The following is a 20,166-nucleotide window of genomic DNA, read 5'->3' on the forward strand; positions in this document are numbered from 1 at the left end:
TCTGTCTGTCTGTCTGTCTGTCTGTCTGTCTGTCTGTCTGTCTGTCTGTCTGTCTGTCTGTCTGTCTGTCTGTCTGTCTGTCTGTCTGTCTGTCTGTCTGTCTGTCTGTCTGTCTGTCTGTCTGTCTGTCTGTCTGTCTGTCTGTCTGTCTGTCTGTCTGTCTGTCTGTCTGTCTGTCTGTCTGTCTGTCTGTCTGTCTGTCTGTCTGTCTGTCTGTCTGTCTGTCTGTCTGTCTGTCTGTCTGTCTGTCTGTCTGTCTGTCTGTCTGTCTGTCTGTCTGTCTGTCTGTCTGTCTGTCTGTCTGTCTGTCTGTCTGTCTGTCTGTCTGTCTGTCTGTCTGTCTGTCTGTCTGTCTGTCTGTCTGTCTGTCTGTCTGTCTGTCTGTCTGTCTGTCTGTCTGTCTGTCTGTCTGTCTGTCTGTCTGTCTGTCTGTCTGTCTGTCTGTCTGTCTGTCTGTCTGTCTGTCTGTCTGTCTGTCTGTCTGTCTGTCTGTCTGTCTGTCTGTCTGTCTGTCTGTCTGTCTGTCTGTCTGTCTGTCTGTCTGTCTGTCTGTCTGTCTGTCTGTCTGTCTGTCTGTCTGTCTGTCTGTCTGTCTGTCTGTCTGTCTGTCTGTCTGTCTGTCTGTCTGTCTGTCTGTCTGTCTGTCTGTCTGTCTGTCTGTCTGTCTGTCTGTCTGTCTGTCTGTCTGTCTGTCTGTCTGTCTGTCTGTCTGTCTGTCTGTCTGTCTGTCTGTCTGTCTGTCTGTCTGTCTGTCTGTCTGTCTGTCTGTCTGTCTGTCTGTCTGTCTGTCTGTCTGTCTGTCTGTCTGTCTGTCTGTCTGTCTGTCTGTCTGTCTGTCTGTCTGTCTGTCTGTCTGTCTGTCTGTCTGTCTGTCTGTCTGTCTGTCTGTCTGTCTGTCTGTCTGTCTGTCTGTCTGTCTGTCTGTCTGTCTGTCTGTCTGTCTGTCTGTCTGTCTGTCTGTCTGTCTGTCTGTCTGTCTGTCTGTCTGTCTGTCTGTCTGTCTGTCTGTCTGTCTGTCTGTCTGTCTGTCTGTCTGTCTGTCTGTCTGTCTGTCTGTCTGTCTGTCTGTCTGTCTGTCTGTCTGTCTGTCTGTCTGTCTGTCTGTCTGTCTGTCTGTCTGTCTGTCTGTCTGTCTGTCTGTCTGTCTGTCTGTCTGTCTGTCTGTCTGTCTGTCTGTCTGTCTGTCTGTCTGTCTGTCTGTCTGTCTGTCTGTCTGTCTGTCTGTCTGTCTGTCTGTCTGTCTGTCTGTCTGTCTGTCTGTCTGTCTGTCTGTCTGTCTGTCTGTCTGTCTGTCTGTCTGTCTGTCTGTCTGTCTGTCTGTCTGTCTGTCTGTCTGTCTGTCTGTCTGTCTGTCTGTCTGTCTGTCTGTCTGTCTGTCTGTCTGTCTGTCTGTCTGTCTGTCTGTCTGTCTGTCTGTCTGTCTGTCTGTCTGTCTGTCTGTCTGTCTGTCTGTCTGTCTGTCTGTCTGTCTGTCTGTCTGTCTGTCTGTCTGTCTGTCTGTCTGTCTGTCTGTCTGTCTGTCTGTCTGTCTGTCTGTCTGTCTGTCTGTCTGTCTGTCTGTCTGTCTGTCTGTCTGTCTGTCTGTCTGTCTGTCTGTCTGTCTGTCTGTCTGTCTGTCTGTCTGTCTGTCTGTCTGTCTGTCTGTCTGTCTGTCTGTCTGTCTGTCTGTCTGTCTGTCTGTCTGTCTGTCTGTCTGTCTGTCTGTCTGTCTGTCTGTCTGTCTGTCTGTCTGTCTGTCTGTCTGTCTGTCTGTCTGTCTGTCTGTCTGTCTGTCTGTCTGTCTGTCTGTCTGTCTGTCTGTCTGTCTGTCTGTCTGTCTGTCTGTCTGTCTGTCTGTCTGTCTGTCTGTCTGTCTGTCTGTCTGTCTGTCTGTCTGTCTGTCTGTCTGTCTGTCTGTCTGTCTGTCTGTCTGTCTGTCTGTCTGTCTGTCTGTCTGTCTGTCTGTCTGTCTGTCTGTCTGTCTGTCTGTCTGTCTGTCTGTCTGTCTGTCTGTCTGTCTGTCTGTCTGTCTGTCTGTCTGTCTGTCTGTCTGTCTGTCTGTCTGTCTGTCTGTCTGTCTGTCTGTCTGTCTGTCTGTCTGTCTGTCTGTCTGTCTGTCTGTCTGTCTGTCTGTCTGTCTGTCTGTCTGTCTGTCTGTCTGTCTGTCTGTCTGTCTGTCTGTCTGTCTGTCTGTCTGTCTGTCTGTCTGTCTGTCTGTCTGTCTGTCTGTCTGTCTGTCTGTCTGTCTGTCTGTCTGTCTGTCTGTCTGTCTGTCTGTCTGTCTGTCTGTCTGTCTGTCTGTCTGTCTGTCTGTCTGTCTGTCTGTCTGTCTGTCTGTCTGTCTGTCTGTCTGTCTGTCTGTCTGTCTGTCTGTCTGTCTGTCTGTCTGTCTGTCTGTCTGTCTGTCTGTCTGTCTGTCTGTCTGTCTGTCTGTCTGTCTGTCTGTCTGTCTGTCTGTCTGTCTGTCTGTCTGTCTGTCTGTCTGTCTGTCTGTCTGTCTGTCTGTCTGTCTGTCTGTCTGTCTGTCTGTCTGTCTGTCTGTCTGTCTGTCTGTCTGTCTGTCTGTCTGTCTGTCTGTCTGTCTGTCTGTCTGTCTGTCTGTCTGTCTGTCTGTCTGTCTGTCTGTCTGTCTGTCTGTCTGTCTGTCTGTCTGTCTGTCTGTCTGTCTGTCTGTCTGTCTGTCTGTCTGTCTGTCTGTCTGTCTGTCTGTCTGTCTGTCTGTCTGTCTGTCTGTCTGTCTGTCTGTCTGTCTGTCTGTCTGTCTGTCTGTCTGTCTGTCTGTCTGTCTGTCTGTCTGTCTGTCTGTCTGTCTGTCTGTCTGTCTGTCTGTCTGTCTGTCTGTCTGTCTGTCTGTCTGTCTGTCTGTCTGTCTGTCTGTCTGTCTGTCTGTCTGTCTGTCTGTCTGTCTGTCTGTCTGTCTGTCTGTCTGTCTGTCTGTCTGTCTGTCTGTCTGTCTGTCTGTCTGTCTGTCTGTCTGTCTGTCTGTCTGTCTGTCTGTCTGTCTGTCTGTCTGTCTGTCTGTCTGTCTGTCTGTCTGTCTGTCTGTCTGTCTGTCTGTCTGTCTGTCTGTCTGTCTGTCTGTCTGTCTGTCTGTCTGTCTGTCTGTCTGTCTGTCTGTCTGTCTGTCTGTCTGTCTGTCTGTCTGTCTGTCTGTCCTGTGTTCCTTATAGAATCAAAAACTACTGAACCAATCGGCGTGAAAATTTGCATGTAGAGGTTTTTGGGGCCAGGAAAGGTTTTAGTGATGGTTAGAGACCCCTCCCCCCACTAAGAGGGGGGGCTCCCATACAAATGAAACACAAATTTCTGCATAACTCGAGAACTAATCAAGCAAATAGAACCAAATTTGGCATGTGGGTGTTTTCGGTGACAAGAATTTATTCTAGGGTAATTTGAGACCCCTCCCCTCTTTATAAGGGGAATTATAACTCCTCTCCCCTTTAAGAGGGGGGGTTTCCATACAAATTTCCTCATAACTCGAGAACTAATCAAGCAAATGGAACCAAATTTGGCATGTGAAAGTTTTCGAGGGCAAGAAAATTTTCTATGTTGAATTAGGACCCCTCCTCACTTTAAGAGGGGGGGCTCCTGTACAAATGAAATACCAATTTCCTCATAACTCGAGAACTAATCAAGCAAATGGAACCAAACTTGGCATGTAGGTGTTTTTGGAGGCAAGAATTTTTTCTATGATGAATAAGAACCTCTCCCCACTTTAGGAGGGGGGGCTCCTATACAAATGAAATACAAATTTCCTCATAACTCGAGAACTAATCAAGCAAATAGAACCAAATTTGGCATGTGGGTGTTTTCGGTGACAAGAATTTATTCTATGGTAAATTGAGACCCCTCCCTCTTTACAAGGGGAATTGTAACTCCTCTCCCCTTTAAGAGGGGGGGCTTCCATACAAATTTCCTCATAACTCGAGAACTAATCAAGCAAATGGAACCAAATTTGGCATGTGAAGGTTTTCGAGGGCAGGAAAATTTTCTACGGTGAATTAGGACCCCTCCCCACTCTAAGAGGGGGGGCTCCTGTACAAATGAAATACAAATTTCCTCCTAACTCGAGAACTAATCAAGCAAATAGAACAACATTTGGCATGTGGGTGTTTTTTTTGGTGACAAGAATTTATTCTATGGTGAATTGAGACCCCTCCCCTCTTTATAAGGGGAATTATAACTCCTCTCCCCTTTAAGAGGGGGGGGCTTCCATACAAATTTCCTCATAACTCGAGAACTAATCAAGCAAATGCAACCAAATTTGGCATGTGAAGGTTTTCGAGAGCAAGAAAATTTTCTATGGTGAATTAGGACCCCTCCCCACTTTAAGAGGAGGGGCTCCTGTACAAATGAAATACAAATTTCCTCATAACTCGAGAACTAATCAAGCGAATTGAACCAAATTTGGCATGTGGGTGTTTTTGGAGGCAACCATTTTTCCCATTATGAATTAGGACTTCTTACCTTTTAGGAGGGGGGGGGCTCCCATTCAAACGAAATACAAATTTGCTCATAACTTTAGAACTAATCAAGCAAATGGAACCAAATTTGGCATGTGAGAGTTTTAGATGGCAGAATTTTTTTTCTGTGGTGTATCACGACCCCTTTCCCTTTTAAGAGGGTGGGCTCCCATACAAATGAAATACAAATTTCCTTATAATTTGAGTACTAATCAAGCAAATGGAACCAAATTTAGCATGTAGGAGATTTTTGAGTCTTGAATTTATTTTATGATAGTTAGAGACCTCTCACCCCTGTGGTAGGGGGATATGGACTCTCATACAAATAAAACAGAAATTTTTGCGAAACTCAAAAACTAATCCAACTCGAGAAATTCGAGACTCTTCCATAAAACATTAATCAATAACAAGACCACAAAAACTATCTATAGTAACACTAGATCATTCAGGACGAGCCGGTCGCGAGTGTTGCCGGTGACCCGCCGTCGGAAGCGCCGCCCACTGGGGGGCTTGCAAAACTCGATATAGTGACAAAGATCATCCGAGATTCATGATTTATGTACAACACAGGTTAATTTGTGGCAATACGAAGTTTGTCGGGTTAGCTAGTAAATAAATAAATAAATAACAGCGCAATCAGGATATCAAAAATATACCATTTTTGATTCCTTTAATTTTTTTTTGGAAAACAATAATTTACAGTCTTTTAAATGTTATTCTGAGATTGAACAACTTCGATGAACGTACCACAGAACAACGACTTTCATGAGTTTTTTCAAACTAGAAATTTTTCAAGTAATACATACATTTTGAATACAAATAACAATTCTTTATGTGATTTACAATAAAATGATCATAACAGCACAAAGCCGCATTATGACCGCGTTATACTGTACAACATTTAAAAAGCAGATATGTTGCGGCTTCGACTTTTTACCATGTACTAAGATTCCCAACAACTATTCGCAAGCTAAGTAGTGGAAGACCAGTCAAAATTAAGGACGCAGAAGGACATCGTTCTCTTTCTCGTTTCTTCAACAATAAGCCCTCTGCTTTGGCTATTAATTAAGATGTACCAGACGAATGTTTGAAGAAAATTTTGATCCCGTTTCTACAAAAGCATCATGCAGATGGACAATACGAGTTTGACCGAATAGAGCATCATCGCATTACGCCAAAAAAAACACAAACGCTCTTGAATACCCATTCGATCCCATTTGTACCCAAAAACCACGACCCGAAAAATCTGTCTCAGTGCGCCCAATCAAAGATTTCTATGGGATTTTGAGTGCCACGAATTGCATACAATTGATTGGTAGAATCAAGACATCCATTTGCAAAGTTGACATGACGCCGTACAACGCTCCTGTTCGGACATCAAACGAAAGCTTCGTCAAACAGCCGATATCGGACCGTTTTTAAATGTCCACTAATTTTTTTTCAGCAATGGGTTATGTATCTTTAATTTCGGTAAATCAGATCTTCGAATTTTAATTGCCACCCGTTAGCACTTTAGCAGGCAATGATCAGTATACTCGGCGAAAATGTAGACAAACTGTCTATTGTTGTTCTTGCCAGATATATTAACAATAAGCTTTAATTCAACGCATGCATAAATACGATGTCAAACGTGATCTAGTTGGTTCCCTAAGGCTGCAGCCACCGCAATCTTCGTACCTATCAAGAACCACTTGGTTTATAAACCAGCCTGATCGGCGACGCAAACCAGGGGTGACATTGCGATTCTCGTTTCGAGTGATTTTGGTTCGTTTCGCCCATTCGTTTACGTGGTCGAAACGAACCAAAATCACTCGAAACGAGAATCGCAATGTGACCCCAGATCTCCTTGGACTCCAGTGTGGCATTTTTGAGATCCTAAAGTCCAAAATTGCAGAACAAATGCTCCGAGATTGCACTCTCGGCATTGCAAAAGCGACAAAAATCCTCTTTTATGAAGCCAAGATGTTGAAAATTTAGCTCGGACAATTAATTTTTGAATAATGACCATGATTTTTCGGTTTTCTCAATGTTTCAGTTTGCTCTTCTGCATGCGGTCAGAAATCCACCAGAATGGATCTGGATCAGACAATATAGAGTTACATTCCCGATCTTACTCATGGGCACCTTGTCTTGCAGCCCCGACAAGGTACATCTGTTACTGTAACGAAAATTCTCATAATACAAGAAACAAAACCCTTTTTCTTCATTTGAATACGTCTACCCCTTGTCTGCTCTCCCGCCTGTTGTCCCTCAGCCACTTGTGAATCTGTTTTCTTTTCGGTAATCCCTACAAAGCGTGACGAAACCTTTTTTTTTTAATTTTTGAAGCTCCCCCTTTCCCCCTACGATAAAACTAAACCTTGATGTGGTGTTTACTTCTGAATGTGGGTATATATCAAAATACTTTTATGATTTCAAGTGGGGCTCAGGGTAAAAATTTACCAAATGTGATTGATGCGTTGTTCAGAAAGTGCTTTTATTCCGTTTAAGAATAAAGCGGGTATCTCTGATAATTAATAGATGAATGTTTCTGGGGCTCTTCCCTATCTATCACAGCTGTCACAAATACCTCCGAAAATTGTCGGTTTGACTGGGTCGGCCGGGGGCTTAGGGTTATTAAGGGGATGTAAGCGGGATACCAGACCGGGTTTGGATGCCGAAGGAGCTCTACAATGATTACGGGTAAGAATAGAGGTGCTAAGGTAGCAGATGAGAAAATTAAGTCAATTCTTATACTATTTTACATTTAATTCACAATAATAATGTTTCTAGTGTTCGATTTTCGGGGTTTGGTGACGGATTTCCGTTATAGATACTGTGCACTAGCTCTTCTGGGGCACGAGGGTTGGGAGGCGGGTGCGACTCTATATTTTAAAGCTTCTGTCGACTACCGCGAACCAGGTCGTGCTGCGCTCAATTTACTTTGCAGACCTGTCTTGGGACAGTACTCAAATGCTGGGGGATGTAAGATGAAATTTACCCTGATAAGTTGATAGCCACCAGAGGTGATTCCTCCTCAGATTATTGTTTTTTGTATGCCAGAAGGGCACTGGGTTCAAAAATGCCACTGCGACAGTCACGAAGATTGTCTTTTGTAGCTGTCCCCGATTGTTATAAACTGTGTACTTGCTCATACCTATTGATGGAGTTGAGCTGGGTTGTAAGACTGTGCCCCAATTAACCAACTACCTTCTTGGGATGAAGTTTCCATACTGAGTATTGAGTTAATAGGTAGCTTCCGAAGAAGCTGAACCTGGAAGACGCAAGAGCTCCACAGTAGCAGAGCAAGTGCGCTGAACTTTCTAGTTCTAAATTGCAAAACCGGCAAATGTCGGTTAAGACCTTGACAATTCTCTTTAGATAGTAGAGTAAGACAATGTCCGGTGAGGAGTCCCGTGATTGTGCGCAGTTCCCTACGCGTTACTAGGGGTGATAGTTTGAACTCCCTTGGTACGCAAAGGTGACCAATTTGATCCCCCTCAAGTATGTTACGACACCTCTGCAGCCTTAGTGCACCGAGTCGGCTTCCTTCTTCACACGAAGATGTGAAGGTACCAAGCATAACATTGCCTCCATGGCTGCAGTTGGTGCACTCAAGTCTTTTTTTACACGGTTTGTTTTCTTCGATTACTCGAAAACGGTGCAGCTAAGCAACTATTTACAATCTACGTGAGGAATGTCGAGCTAATCCCAAATGTATTGAGAAATAAATAAATGGTCTCTAAGTTACCCCGTTCTTAATACTCAAAAAACTAAACCGTGTGAAAAAAGTACTTGAGTGTATGCCGTAAACCGCTGGATGTTGAAATGCAACATTCTCTCAGTGCGTGCCTTCGCCGATTTCGATAACTTTGCGTGGATCTTACGACGAGATAGTGGTCAAAGTCGCTAAGAAAAGAGCGTATATTGAATTATTGATGACTTCCAAAAAGTATCGACCGTTAAACAGGATTGATCTGGGAGCTAGAGTCTTAAATTTTAAAGTCGTGCGCACCCATCAATCCTTTCGAACCTGTCATAGAATTCGTCCCTAGCAAAGCAAAGTCTTGAGTTTAAACCGTCATTAGACATTATCCTTCTTTATCGACAGACTTCGCAGCCGGCTGTTAGAGTACATGACAGTTACGGGGTCAGTTTAACGATCTTACTGACTCTTTCTAGCAAAAACCGTCTAGCCGAGATTCGAATACAACTGGCTTGTTAGATCAGTATCGTACCTCGAAGCTAACTGGACGGTTCAGTTCGTCGCTAGTATCATCGGATTTATGATTTGTTGGTGAGTATACGTTGAAGCTGTAGTTGAAGAATTTGCCTTAATTCTCAATACCCATATACGGTCATTGGACCGAACGGCCGGCCACCGAACTTCCTTCGAGTCAATGTTGCTCTCAAGCCCCGATAGCTGCAATCCGAAATCATGGCACCCAGCTGTCCACCATTGAGGGTTAAAATATTTGCCATTTGGACATTTTTAACAATATATCTAGGTAAACTTTTGCCGTACTTCGATTTTTGTACCAAAAATCTTTGGGGAATCATCTCCTTAACCCCATACTTTTTGCAGCAGAGATGTCGACCAACATTTGAAAGGGGCGGATAAGCCAACTGTCAAACAGAACGAGTGAGAGTTTATTTTCCTAGTCTGCTCCAGCAAAAAATAACTCTCACTCGTTCTGTTTGACAGTTGGCTTATCCGCCCCTTTCAAATGTTGGTCGACAGATAACAATCTGAAATTTCCAGCAAAGTTTTGTTTTAGTTCAACTGAAAAACCGCAGACATGGGTCCACCTTCCAGTGGCAAAGTTATTAGTTTGAGTTGATTGAAAGTTAGCAAGATTTGTTATGTTTACACGGCTGTAATTTTGTTGTATGTAACATCTAAGCTTTGTGCAAAAACAGGTTGATTAGATTATTTCTCAATCTTTGTTTCTTTGGATTCAAGTTGAACCTCAAACATAACTGTCCCTAGAATCGATAAAAGAGTGCGTTGCGTTTTCGAAACGCTGGTAAGAAATAGGTTAAGAATCTTTGATAAGTGTTCTTAAAACATGAAGAAATCTAGCTTTAGTTTTCAGCAGGTCGGACAAGCCATGCTAAAGGGTTAAAAACTTAAGCCAGAAATCGCCCAAATAAGCTTTATATTCGAGTTTTGAGGGTCAGGGAAAAATATTTGATGCATCAGGGAAAATCAGGGAATTCCATTTTTGGATTTGAGTCGACACCACGAACCATCATGAAAACCTTTTTCGGCCCCAAAAAACCCCTGCATACAAATTTTTATTCTGATCGACTCAGTAGTTTCGGAGTCTACAAGGGTCATACAGGCAGACAGACAGGAATTCATTTTTATAAGATTTAAGTATCGTTTATACTATGAGCAAAAACCAGTCTTATTTATGGCTATTGCCACTAGTGCATCGTAAGAACAATTATGGAATTGTAAAACCCATTCCGTACCAAAAGCTGATGTTTCAATTAGTTTTAAAAAGCGGTAAAATGATCGAATGTTATTATAAGTTTTGTTTTCGTTATTAACTTTTATGTTACAAGCTTTTTGTTCTAGAATTCAATATAGAATGCCACTTCTGCTGCTGCTCAGGGATGACACATTTACTCTACTGACGCATCTCCATTTTAGAAAAAAAAACTGTGAATATTTTCCGTTGTGAGTGGACACGACCTGACATGGCCGTAGCCATTCTGTGTCACACTCAGTTTGCTAACTACCTTCATACAACTAGTTTGCGTGACAGCTGCTGCCTGGTTAGACTCTGTCCGATTCAACAAGCTCAGATTCTGTGTAGGTCTGTCAAATAGTCGATGACTCATCGGCGCTTCCCGCCGCTGCACGGCAGGGCATAGACCAGTAATTAACCGACGGCAGCAGCAGCAGCATACTAAAAAGGCAATCCAAACCAAATGAGATGCGTTTCGGCTGGCTGCCCCGATCGTGGCTAAAAGGGAATTACTCGCCTGTGAGTAATGTTTATTGTTGCAGAAAGTGAATCCAAGAACGGTCAAACCCACAGACGATTACTACCAACCGTTGAAAAGTCGAAAGCGCTAAACGTAAGGTTTACATCGTACTGTTGTGCTGTGTGCAGTTCGGATTTGATGAGATAAAGTATTATTGCACCCTGACACACACGGGGTTTCGGTCAGGAGAAAAGATATCAAATGCAGTAAAAACCTCCCAAAAGAGGAAAGCAAAAATAAAACAGCAAACAATCCAATCGCAACCAGCGGTAGCGCAAGCTTATCGAATCGAATGAAGATTTGATAAGAGACACACACTACACACTGACTAAGTTTTTGCTTTGGTTTTTTTTTCTCCGTCTTTTCGCAGTTTTGCGGTGCAAAAATGAGCCTCTAAGCCACCAGTCGTCGACCAGTTTCGTGCGAGACTGGTGCACTAACGCAACGGCCCTCGTACAGTGTCGAACCACAACTTCCCGCAACGCGACGCGACGGCATCAGGATGGTGTTATCCTACATCAGGTGAGTTTTGAAGCCACTTTCTTTACATTATTTTACATTTTTCCTGTTTAAAGTATTGTATCAAAACAAAATGATGAATTTTCTACAGATATTTCGATAACATCTAGAACGCTGTTGCGTTTACGTTCGAATAGTTCTCACTGGTAGAGACGTTGGTACCGGAAACTTGTGAAATGAGCCAGAAAGCGCCCAGCGGCGCCACCAGTGGCGCCAAATCAACATCGGTTGCAGCTCCCGGTGCTACAACAACAATAACAACAGTTACATCAACATCCACGAGTACGGCGGTTGTCAGTGGTGGCGGTAAGGTAGAGACAGTCGCAAAGATGCAAAAATCGAGTGAAGCTGAAAAAACTACTCCAACGAAAGATCGGCAAAAGCTATCCTCAACGGTACGCGCGTTGAACTTCGATGATCCAGAGCTAGAGCGGAAGCCCTCCATCGTTACGGCGGAGAAAAAGAAGGATGAGTCAAAGGTGAAAGTTGCAACGGATCCGAAAGAACAGGAAATCAAATCGAAAATCATTCCAAGTGCTGCATCGTCGAAACCGTCCGCTGTGAAAAAAGACGAAAATATTCCGGTTGTCACTACGGCAGCGGCACCGGTCGTGGCACAATCAGTGCCCTCGAAAACAATCACTAGTCCTGCTGTCGTTTCTGCGTCCAAACCGCCACATAGTAGCAGTCCCAAACAGACCGTGGAACCAGAAGCGAAAGCACATGGAAGTCCTTCAAAAGGAAACCTGAAAAAGATCCACCAGCAGTCGTCGGTTAAAACCGAAGAATCTGCCAAACCAGTCCTGCTGATCAAGTCATCGTCCGTTCCTGCGCCAGCTCCGGTTGCTGTTACCACTGGAGCCACAGTCAGCAATAAGCCATTGCCCGTACCTTTGCTACCAGCAGCAGCACCCGTAGCGAGTCAACTGGTTACACCAACCGTCATTACAACTGCAGCGGCATCACCAACAGCAACCAGTGCTCCTCCAGCATCGGTAGTGTTGCGTCCTTCGTCCGGGTCAGGCTTGCAAAAATCCGCTTCATACAGGAAATCATCCTACAAACCACAGCACTCACATTCGCTGCGCTATTCCGGCAGTGGAAGCGACATTTCCAACCTGGTTCGGGTTCGAAATTCAACACTAGGCAACTCGGCTCCAACGCTGTCAATCACTTCCAAGGAAGGAGGCTTCGGTCAGCGTCGATCGACATCGTCTTCAGCATCGGCCCGAAGTGGTGCGGTGGCTCGCCACCGGCTCAGCTTCGTAGCCAACATTTCGCCTCGATCTCATTCACCGATTCCCGGCAGCCCCATCGACAGTCCGCGAATTAATTCGCCGAGCATGATACACTTCCCGTTCGTTCCGATCAAACGGTTAACCAGCAAAAATAGTGACAGCAGACGATGGTCGGTTGCTTCCTTACCCAGTTCGGGCTATGTGACAACGCCGGGCAGTTCCAACATTTCGTCACAGTGCTCCAGTCAGGAGAAACTGCACCAGTTCCCGGCTGTCCCGACGAATGATGATTTGCACATGCTTTCACTGCACTTCTCCAGTAACGACAGTAATCCCGGAATGGACGGACGAAGTCTTCATCACCACCATAACTTCCTGCAGCAGCAGCATCATCATCATCATCATCCTCACCATCACCACCATCACCATAATCCGCTTCATCAGCATAGTGGTGCTGTGTCCACGCATGCCCTTCAACAGCACCAGCAGCACACTCAGCAGCAACCGCTCAGTTTGCAATCGCAGCCAACGCACTGCACCAACAGTGCCCATTCGATCAAATCGACCGGCAGCTGCAAAGACGATCAGAACAACTATTGCGGTTGTCGATCCCCGGTTCATCGTCCCCGATCGCGCAGCCTCAGCAGTCCATCGCACTCCCCAATAACGGACAATGAGATTTCCCTGATGAACACCTTCTACAAGGAACGCTTCCCGAAGGCCACCCAACAGATGGAGGAACGGCTGTCGCACTTCATCAATGAAAACAAAAATATCATCAACGACAGTTCGCGCATTTCGCAGCCCATCGTGCGCTTCGTCCACCACCAGGTGCTCGAGATGGCCCGGGACTGTCTGCACAAATCGCACGCCAAACTGATCACGTCGCGGTACTTCTACGAAATGAGCGAAAACCTCGAACGGCTGCTAGCCGAAACGAAGGAAAAGTCCCCCGAAGCGGCACCGGAGGTGACCGGCGTGGTGAAAAAGCTGCTGCTGATCATATCCCGTCCGGCTCGGCTGCTGGAATGTTTGGAGTTCGATCCGGAGGAGTTCTATCGGCTGCTGGAGGTCGCCGAAGGTCAGGCGAAGGTTACGCAAGGTATTAAGGCCGATATTCCGCAGTACATTATTCAGAAGCTGGGGCTCAATCGGGATCCGATTGCCGAACTGCAGGAAGAGCTGATCGAGTCGTGTTCGTTGAATTCGTCGATCAACGATGGTTCGTTGGATAATAATAATTCGTTTTCGTCGCCGAATCAATCCTTCCTGTATCTGGATGAGCGAGATGAGCTGAATCGAAGTGCTTCGATGACTTGTTCGACTCCGAAGGGGTCGCAAAATAGTAGTGCTATTATTAACAACAGCAGCAGCGGTAACAATAACAACAGCAGTCTGATGAGTGCGAGCAATAACAATAATGTTAATAATAACAACAATAACAACAACAACAGCAGCGCTGCTGGTCCCATTGGCGGTGGTGGTGGTGGGGGCGGTGTTAACAAAGGTTTTAAGGGGCGCTCCAGCGCCAGTGCGGTGCCGAATGAGAAGGATTACGATATGCTAAAGCTGATCTCCAACGGTGCCTACGGAGCGGTTTATCTGGTGAAGCACAAACAAACCCGCCAACGGTTCGCGATGAAAAAGATCAACAAGAATAGTTTGATGCTGCGAAACCAGGTGGAGCAAGTGTTTGCCGAGCGGGATATCCTGAGCTTTGCGGACAATCCGTTCGTGGTCAGTATGTACTGTTCGTTCGAGACGAAGAAGCATCTGTGTCTGGTCATGGAGTACGTGGAGGGTGGCGATTGTGCGACACTGCTGAAGAGTATCGGTCCCCTGCCGTCCGATATGGCACGGTTTTACTTTGCCGAAACGGTGCTAGCGGTTGAGTATTTGCACAGCTATGGGATCGTGCATCGGGATTTGAAGCCCGACAATCTGCTGATCACCGCACTGGGGCATATTAAGCTGACCGATTTTGGGCTGTCTAAGATGGGGCTGATGTCGTTGGCGACGAATTTGTACGAGGGGTATTTGGATAGTGAAACGAGGCAGTTTTCGGATAAACAGGTCTTCGGGACGCCGGAGTATATTGCACCGGAAGTGATCCTACGGCAAGGGTACGGTAAACCAGTGGATTGGTGGTCGATGGGGATAATTCTGTACGAATTTATGGTGGGTTGTGTGCCATTTTTTGGGGAAACTCCGGAGGAGTTGTTTGCGCACACCGTCAATGACGATATTGAGTGGCCCGATAACGATGATTGGCCAATTCAGGACGAAGCAAAGGATCTGATTACGGCTTTGTTGCAGCAAAATCCGCGGGATCGTCTCGGAACGGGAAGTGCCCATGAAGTGAAGGAGCATTGCTATTTTCTCGGGTTGGATTGGAATAACTTGCTGCGTCAGAAGGCGGAATTTGTCCCCCAACTGGATAACGATGAGGATACTAGCTATTTCGATACTCGAGTCGATCGGTATAATCACGACATCTGCGGCGATGATACCGATGACATGGAGGATTCGCCTCTGTTCGGATCGTTCAGTTCGTACTCGCCTCAGTACAGGAAACAGCAAAGTATTTCAGCTAGCAGTAATCCACCAACGATCGTTTCTCAGCCGGAAGCTTTGGCTTCCCCTCTCGCCGGATCCAATTTACCGTCCACCATAGCGAAGGAAAAGCCTCAACTGCCGTCACTGTTCGAGGATAGCTTCGATCTCAACCAGCCGGCTAAGCCGGCCAGCGACATCAGCAAACTCATCATAACACCGGAACTGCGCAAATTCAATATAAACCCCTCGAGATATAAGATGCCATCGACGCCGGATCTGGACTATCTACCCGAGCTGGCCACACCCGATCGTGAAGATTTCATTAGTCATCTAAACTTGCGTCCACACCAGCAACAGGTAGCAACCACTCCCGATACGCCGGAAACGAACAAACGCTTCAGTGACTTCTATCCACTTTCCTCCCTGAAACAGCTTTCCACGCCGGAGTCCTCCCAGACGGACAGCGATGACGTTTCGCCACAGATTCAACGCAAGCGCAAAATTGTGCACAGCCGCGGTGGAATCCTGCCGAAGTTTTCCATTTCCATCGAAGACGATCAGAGCGGTCACGAAACATCCTCTTCCACCCCGTCCCAAGTGGCAATAACATCGTCGTCCCCCTCATCGTCGCTCAACAACCTCACCGGTGCCGGTGGAACGGCCCGTCACATCGTCAAGAGTGCCTCGGCGCTAGGCCTATCGCTAATGACCTCGTCGGATGATTCATCGACGGCAATTGCAACGATCGGAAGTGCCGGAGGCGGCGGCGGTGGTAGATCGGGAATCGCCGGAGGATTGCACAATGTCACTACGACCGCTTCGAATCTTTCGTCTTCATCAGGCTGCAGCACCGGCATCACATCGACCATGCATTCCGCCGGTAACTGCTCCAGTACGGCCAGCTCGCGGGATACGTCTCCGTGTCGGGAGCTGAGCCCACTAGTCACTAATCTTAAGCCGCCGCTAATCATTCGAAGAGGCCCGCGTGGATTTGGCTTTACCGTGCATACGATTCGAGTCTATTACGGTGATACAGATTTCTATACGATGCATCATTTGGTGATGGCAGTGGATGAGGGTAGTCCGGCTTTTGAAGCCGGTCTCCGACCGGCGGATTTAATTACGCACGTCAACGGGGAAGCGGTGCAAGGTCTCTACCATACACAGGTGCTTCAACTGTTACTCAGTGGTGCTGAACTGGTTAGTCTAAGGGCCACCCCGCTGGAACACACCAGCATCCAGAGCGGAGGACGCAAGCGAGAACCCTGGCAGAGTAAGTTTGCGAAAAAATCAACGCACAGTCGGCGGAAGCAAAAGAAGGATAATGAAAAGAAGCGCAAGACTTCGCTATTTCGACGGATCAGCAGCAAGCGAGCGAGTGCCGAAATGCAGCAGATGGTGGCCGGGATTCAGTCGCCCACTTCAGTACCGCCCAGCAGAAGCTTTCAGTCGTTCACGCGATTCCAGGGCAGTCAACCGAATCTAGCTTCCACGTCGTCGGGCAGCCCTCTGCCGGCCAGCATTCAGCCTGCGGTGCCTTCGACCTCCTTAACCGCATCTCCCGTGAACCGTCTAAGCCTGTCGCCATTGAACACCATCACTCAGGCCTATCCGTCGTCACCGTCGTCTTCGCCTAGCACTTCCGCTCCCAGCACACCAACGGGAACGCTAACCTACAACGAAGGAGCTCCGCTCTATCAGCGACCATCCACGCTGCACGTACTGAAGCACAAGCTTCACTCGTCGCCATGCGCTCCGAATAGTAAAGCCTTACATTCAGCGGCTGCCACGGGTCGACCAAATCGGCGAAAATCAGCCGATCATATGCCATTGTCCCCACTGGCTCGCACACCAAGCCCATCGCCGTTGCCAGCATCGCCAACCCGCTCCAGCAGCCCGCTGGCCTTCCCGGTAGTTCATCCACTCGGATCGTCCAACACTACCCAATCGTACAGTCCCGGTGTGCTTCCCTGTGCTTCCACCGTCCCACCACAAGCCGGAATCGTTCCCGGAATCGTAACCATCAGCGGTAATTCACCGACTCCTCCCACAACCAAGAAAGGCTTCCCGCGAGCTAAAACCGCCGAGCCAAGCTCCCCGCTTCTGCGGCGTGCTCTATCTCCGGACCGTTTGCATCCCCGTACCGCCGAAAGCAAGTGCGTCCTGTCGCCGCTCTGCTGTAACACCCCTCTGAAGACCACACCGCGTCAGGTGACCGGAATCTGGCGTTCGAATCAAAATTCAACCATCACAACGGCGACCCCTCCGCAACCACCATCCAGCGCTAGTGTGCCTACGGCACCTCCTGCTCCGGCAGCACCCCCAACCGGACCAGCTAGCCTCCCGCAACAGCAGCAGCAGCAACCTACCGTAACATCATCCGCCCTGGCAGGAGTAACCACAACCAGTACGGTTTCCGGCAAGATCGTCACATCGCCCGCATCGCCATCGGCGGCGACAACAACAACGACGACCTCTGCCCCTACCGTACCCACAACCGGCCAAGGAAAATCTACCAACAGTGGACAGCAGCAGCCACAATCACTTCCCAACATGGTCGAGAAGATGAGCATTAAGGATGCTCCCTAAATCAGTTGTTAACAGAAACAAACACATACACGCATAGACTACTATGATCGTTTGCCTCGTAGTCATTGATGTTTTTTTTCCTTTTTTTTTTTTGTTTTCTTTTTTTATAAGCAAATGAACGCAAACGTAAAAAGCTCGTTTATTTATTTGATTAATTTCGTCGTGATACTCTTCTAGTTGTAAGTTATTATTAGCGAGGGATTGTCTGTTTAGGTTTAGAGCGCAGGCAATGAATGCGATAACTGGTAAAAGGCAAGCCAACATTATCATAGGCGTCAGAAGGAAGGTAGGTAGCTCGAATTGCGTAGAGGATGCAGAAGCTTAGCTAAAGCTTAGGGCGAGAGGGGAGAAAACTAGTGGAAGAATTGTTGGAAGCATGAAAAAAAACCCGTAAACAATTGTAGTATATATGAAAATGGTTGCACCGAACTTTGAATGTATATGTTTAGCAATTTTGAATGGTACGGAAAGGTGGAAAACCTATCGAAAAACCCTATTAAAATTTAACGAGTTCAAGGAATCATTATAGAGGATAGCAGATAATGATATGGAGGAAGTGAAATTTAAAGAAAAAAGATTTACATTTGTGTGATATTTTTCAAGCAAACAAAAACAATACAACTACGTAAAAGGTATAAATTATAGTTTACAGGACATAGCATGTAGTTTTCAATAAAAAATATACGAATTATGAAGGTAACACAGAGTTAAAAGCAAAAATTTAAGCGCCAAACACGATAAACACACCGACACACCGGTTAGTAAGCAAAAACTGCACATTCACGAGCGTTTTTGGTTTGCTTTTTCCGTTCGTTTGAGCTTTTTCTTCCCACCCACTAAACTGCTGCTACGGCTGCCAACCCGCCGCCGGCACCGGTCAGAGCTCTCGGATCGTTCCTCTCTCTCTCTCTCCCTCGCCCCGAATCGAAATCGTAACGAAAAACTGTTCAATCATTTCACTAATCGTCTTCGTCCGATTGTTTGATTAAGCATTGAACGCAAACGCCAAAACGACTTTCTTGTGGATTTGCATGCTCGCATAGAAGGCAAATTCGACACACTGAAAGATCCCACTTCCGAAGATCCGAGACTTCTGCCACGTGACCGCACTAAAACAGAAGTTGTAATCCATCTTTTTGGCAATCGAATGCTCAACACTAAGGACCAGGTAGTTCGAAATCGAAACTACTTTAGATCTAACCATGCGCCTCCATCGAATTGTAATCTATCGATGGAGCCGAAAATGTTTCGAAAATAGGCAAATTTTTGTCATGTCAAACAAGCCCAAAGGTGCTTCTACTGTTATGGAGAATCAAGTTAGCCTTGACATGTTGTAAAAGCTGTATAAATAACAACTGTGAAAATTTCGATTAATTCATTAAACAACCACCAAAGAAGCCACCAAAATTAACTGAAGAACAACAACTTACAACTTCATAAAAAAATATAAAATGTTCTAAGCTCCAGCCGAGAAGCAGCAGTCAGTCCCGTGCTTCATTTTTGCAAAATATGAAATGAAGTCTTACACTCCGAATTCAACCCACTCTACTTAGTTTTCACTCGTTATCCGTTGCTCAAATTAACCAATACCACTTGGATGGCAAATAAACCGACTTCCGAACTCTTAAAAAAACTCCTGTTTCAAAAAATTACTAAGTTGACCAGCAACTCCATACACAGTTCTACGTCAGCCTTCCAAGCAAAGAAAAAAACGAATGATACTAAATTAAAACAAAAGAAAATCATCCCACCATTTCAACATTAGTATATGAACTAATTCTTTAATCCAGTAGCTAACAGAAGAAATAGAAGAAAAAGCAAGCAAACTACTAGCAGCCTCAGTCTGTCACTCACGGCACCCGTGTTCTTGTTCGTGTGCGCGTGCGTGCGTGCGTGTGATATACGTGTGCAGTAGTCCACCAGCACGGTGGAAGGGCAAAATTCTAGAAATTAGTTCACAATATGAGCGTAAAAAACTCCTCGCACACGAAGTCGAGAGACACTAGGCGCAAAGAAAACAAGCTAATAATGATAGCTGCCACCGCCCCCTGAGCGAGGAGCAGCTGTCTGTTACAATTGATTTCAACCCAACTACAGTAGAATTACTACCAGCATCAGAATACAGTCTAAACAAAAAATAATTATTCAATAGCGATACACAAACAGTATATAACGGTTGCAAACAGCTACGATAGCTTCCAGAAATCGTTCTGTTTTATTCTTTACGTTTCGTTCCCCCAAAATAAGCCGCTTTAAATGCATACAAAGTTCGAACAGCGGAATGAAAATACCATACTCTAAATGTAAATGTTGGAAAATGATCGAAAAGTTGAACGACGGGAAGCGCACTCGTGCGCATGGTTTGTAAAATACTATCATACGTATAATAAGACACTTAGTGCAAGGCAAAGGGCAAAGTCACTATAAAAGTTGAACCGAAAGCAGTGAAAGCTAATACCAATAGTACCATAATCACTTATCAATGTTGCCGCAGTGTAATTATTTCATTTCTAGTGCAAGATGCATGATTCAAGATAAAAAAAATGAAAATAAAACGAAAAGTAGGCGTAACCCGTTCGAGAATGAACTGAAAAAAAACATGGCGCAGTTAACTGGTTTATTTTTTCGAAACTTCCTAACCGAAATTTGGACTACTAAAACTCCGAAAGTGTGTCCCCATCATCGGAATAAAAATTCAATAAATTCTTAAAACCATTCGAAGGTAACGACGATCATCAATAAAAGTGTGGACTGCTCTCGACCAACCACCCACTCCGTGCAGCTTGTTAGTGCGAGCAATTTGTGAACTTACCTAATTGCTTTTACCCGCCTCCTGGCCCATTACT

The 20,166-nt window shown here is 45.8% G+C and overlaps 1 protein-coding gene across 3 annotated transcripts in view; it reads left to right on the plus strand.

Moving 5' to 3' along the window:
* Positions 1-19,889, plus strand: part of LOC128738892 (microtubule-associated serine/threonine-protein kinase 3) — a 41,970-nt gene extending 22,081 nt beyond the window's left edge. For 2 of the 3 annotated variants that reach the window (XM_053834356.1, XM_053834357.1), the window contains 2 exons: positions 10,789-10,940; positions 11,029-19,889. In XM_053834356.1, the coding sequence (XP_053690331.1) occupies positions 11,114-17,320 (6,207 nt within the window). In that variant the 5' untranslated portion in view covers positions 10,789-10,940; positions 11,029-11,113 and the 3' untranslated portion in view covers positions 17,321-19,889. The remainder of the gene's footprint in view (positions 1-10,788; positions 10,941-11,028) is intronic. The other variant, XM_053834358.1, reaches the window with a different exon arrangement.
* The last annotated feature ends 277 nt before the right edge of the window (positions 19,890-20,166 follow it).

The sequence above is a fragment of the Sabethes cyaneus genome, chromosome 2 (genome assembly GCF_943734655.1).
Source record: "Sabethes cyaneus chromosome 2, idSabCyanKW18_F2, whole genome shotgun sequence".
NCBI lineage: Eukaryota > Metazoa > Arthropoda > Insecta > Diptera > Culicidae > Sabethes > Sabethes cyaneus.